This window comes from Limulus polyphemus, unplaced genomic scaffold (genome assembly GCF_000517525.1).
Source record: "Limulus polyphemus unplaced genomic scaffold, Limulus_polyphemus-2.1.2 Scaffold788, whole genome shotgun sequence".
NCBI lineage: Eukaryota > Metazoa > Arthropoda > Merostomata > Xiphosura > Limulidae > Limulus > Limulus polyphemus.
In genome coordinates this window covers 282303-286096 of record NW_013666398.1, presented here as the reverse complement: position 1 = coordinate 286096, position 3794 = coordinate 282303, and the positions used below count along the sequence as shown (strand labels likewise).

Sequence of the window (3794 nt, the reverse complement as noted above, 5' to 3'; positions counted from 1 at the left end):
TCATTTAATAAATGTTTTGTTTTGATATACAAGTTGTTCAGGTTTTTTCATCTAAAAAAAGGTGATATTAATTTCTTGATGACCTAATATATTAATGATTATCAATCAAGTTGAAATTAACTGGATATATAAAATGGAACTTTCTGAACAACAATAAAAAATATGAAATTCTAAGATAAAGAAAGAATTTATGTTTTTCAAAACAATCTCTTACACAGAAATTTTGGAAATTTCACAACCAAAAAAATCGATAAAAAGCTACAATGATTATAAGATTTTTTTAAAGCAGAAATTAAACACTATTTAGTATGTACTATTCCACTGTGAGAAAGGAAAAAAATACCAACAAATGGTATTAGTGGCACCCCTCTAGTCAACAAATGGTTGAAGAGAAGTATTTTTTATTTACCATTATTTTTTAAAACACAAAGTGGCAATAATAAAAGCTAATCCTTATAATAAGTAACATTTAAGGTCTATAATTTAAAATTTTTAGTTATTAACAAAAATATACACATTTGGTTATTAACAAAAGATGACAACACTCCATGACCCAACTGATGTTGTTAACTTAATAAGAACAAAAAAAATGGTAATCAATATAGAGCAAAATAGTTGATTTATATTACTTAATTGATTCTTTAAAAGACAAAGTTGTGTACCTTTAAAAGGTCTTCATCACTTCCAAGAATCGCTTTTGTTACTTGGTCATAGTATCCCATTAAATCATTGAAAGAAGATGTGTTTCCACCATTTTTTTTACTGGCTGTAAGAATAAAAAAATGGATGGATTGACAGACAGACAAATATATAAAAATTAATACACTGTTCACTGAAAGCTAAGGTGAGGATTGTCATTGTCCTTGTTCTATTTAGTTTATCAATAAAAAAAAGAACAAAAATGAAGTAACTTAACACTTCTGTTGGGCACATCTTAAAAACAATCATAACTATGAATAATTTTTCAGTAATTATCCAACCTATATCATGTATTCATATTCTCATTTTAAAATAAACAGATAATTACTGTAAAATGAATTACTTTTTCATTAAGTAGATTTAATAAATAGAAAAGCTGAAAAAAGTAATTTCCAATTAGAATGATACAGCTTTATACACTTAACAGAGAATCACAGATTTGTGTACATTAAAACCAAAACTTACCTGAAGGTCCATTTGTAGGTCCTGTCTTTACAACACCTTCAACTGCTATCCACTGAGCTGAAAAATAACATTTATTTGAATTTCCATAAAAAGAACTGTCCAAAACATAATAATTGGTTGATGATTCATAATCAAAAAGCTGCAGATTAACTTCTCTTCCTCCTTACCTGCTAATTTTTACAATTTTCTCACTGAAAAATAATTTCAAAGCTCAATATAACTTCCAAATTACCATTTATCACTGAGTTATATCAGTTTCAAAGAATATTTTGCCTCATCAGTAACCCTGAATAAATAGAAAGAATACAACTAGGTTTCATATTTCAATAACATGCAGTATTGATGCCATTAATTTATTCTTGTAAATTATTCAGCCAGACAAGACATCACAAATACTGAAATACTGTCCCGGATTACTGAATAGGGGTGAAATCCCCCAAAACTGGTATAACTCGGTGATAAGTAATAAATCAAATGCAGATTAGACTCCACATTTATTTTTCAGTTTTTTTTAAATCAGCTTGTCTGTCTGAATAATTCACATGAATAAATTAGTAGTAACAATGCTACTGTGCGAGTAAAGGACGTTCTAAAACACCATACATAATATATACACTCCACCACCATATAAAATCTATATTCAGGGTAAGTGATGAAAGGTGGAATTTCCTGAAATTGTTATAAAACTCAGTGAAAAGTGCTAAATCAAATTAAGATTTGTTTATCGTAAGGAGCTCTAAGTTCATAACAGTATACATCTATTTATAATTCCTTTGAACTGTGTCTAACCACACCATTATAACTTGTAAATCACTCGGGGAATGTGCAGCTCATATTACGCTCTCGAATTACATTACCCATGAGCTGCTTGCATGAATACCTCGTGAACCATTTTAATTATATCACTGTTATTACTTATTTTACCTAATCTAGTCTTAAATAACTTAAAAACATTCATATTTCTACTTTTTAGTTACTGTTATAATGATAAATAAAGAATAAATATAAAAAACAAGAAATAAAGTACTTACCCAATCTTCTTTTTTCTTGCCCTCAATTTTTATATTATAGATAGTAATGCACTTAATAATTTTTATTTAATTAAATAATGCACCAAAGAATACAGACTAATAACTAAATTCACTTACCTCTGAAAATTTTCCTGGCTTTCTAACTATGAGACAAGAGCCGTTACAAATTCATCGAAGAATATGAATTTCAAAAATATGCAGCATTAGTGCTACTAATTTATTCTTGTAAACAATTACAATAGCATAAAATATCAGCTAATAATCCATATTTTAATAGTATACAAGTTTCAAGTTCTTAATTCTACAAGGCAATATTTAAAAAAATTCTGTGACCCACGCAACACATTTTGTCTTAGCATGTCATCATCTCTATTGTACCCACCACCCCTCAAAAAAGTATGAAATTATATGTAAAACACTCTATAAAATTGTTATTACTAAAAAAAAACCATAATTTTTAGAGCCTTCAATTTTATTTAGTTATATAGCTATTGAACAGAAAATCAGACCCCTCCTGCCACTCTCACTTGTCACATCCTCTCTTTCACAATTCGTTGATAGTTCTCTCTTGCATTTCATTATATTACATATAACCAATAGAAAGTCAAGGTTTTCATCTATCAAATGTCGTATCATATAACATTGTATATCATCAATTTCACTCACAGTAGAAGATTTGTTCCTGTGGGAAAGTTAATGACTAGTAAATATAGGATTTCAGTGTGAGTAAAAAATTTCAAAACAATTAATTCTAATAGCCTATGAGGAAAAGTAAGGAAGATTGTAATAACATGTGAGACATGCTACATCTGCCACATTCAGTTCCATTTTCCTTATCTGAAAATATATTTAAGACATACATACACACAACTATTCGCACAACCAACACCTATTACCTTGAGCCACTTCAATGAAGATTTGTTTGTACACCACAACTACAAAATGTATTAAACTTGTGCTGTGCCAATATATGATATTATCATCATTACACTATAGCCCTACACAATCTCCACGTACAGTAATCCCCATGAGCGTTAGCATTTGATCAAAGGCTCATTTTTGACAAGGTAAAAGAAATACATTATCAGGTAGGGAGGAAGGGTGAGATGTTGTGCAAAGAGGTAAGTATCGATCTGAAATACATTATCAGGTAAAGGAAATGTTAGCTTCAGGAACATTATCTCACTGCACAACAAAGAACTAGAATTCCACAACAAAGATGGTATAGGGACCAGTGTAGAAATTTACAAAAAAGAAGTAAATGTAGGGATGGGTAATATCAGTCCTTCAAAAACAATGCACACAAGATAGTAAGGATCCCTACACATTAACACAAGCAAACAGTGTAGCAGAATGTTAACAGACCAAAACAGGATAAATTAAACTCAAATTGTAAATGATTAGTTATATATATATTGTTTTATTTTAATTCTTGCCTGTCCTACTACATATGGATGATGCAAATGCCATTCCTACTATCTTGTTTGCATTTGTTTTGAAGGATTCATATTAGCCATCCCTATATTTACTTCCTTTTCTGAAAAGTCTTTTCTTTATTTGTTTTTTTTTTTAATTAGCAGTGTTTCTAATAAACAATAG

The 3794-nt window shown here is 29.2% G+C and overlaps 1 protein-coding gene across 1 annotated transcript in view; it reads right to left on the bottom strand.

Moving 5' to 3' along the window:
- LOC106460531 (TAF6-like RNA polymerase II p300/CBP-associated factor-associated factor 65 kDa subunit 6L) overlaps positions 1-3794 on the bottom strand; it is a 47409-nt gene that overhangs the window by 25195 nt on the left and 18420 nt on the right. The window contains exons 3-4 of the mRNA XM_022387278.1: positions 1165-1221; positions 663-766 (exon numbers count right to left, since the gene is read on the bottom strand). Coding sequence (XP_022242986.1) covers positions 663-766; positions 1165-1221 — 161 coding nt within the window. The remainder of the gene's footprint in view (positions 1-662; positions 767-1164; positions 1222-3794) is intronic.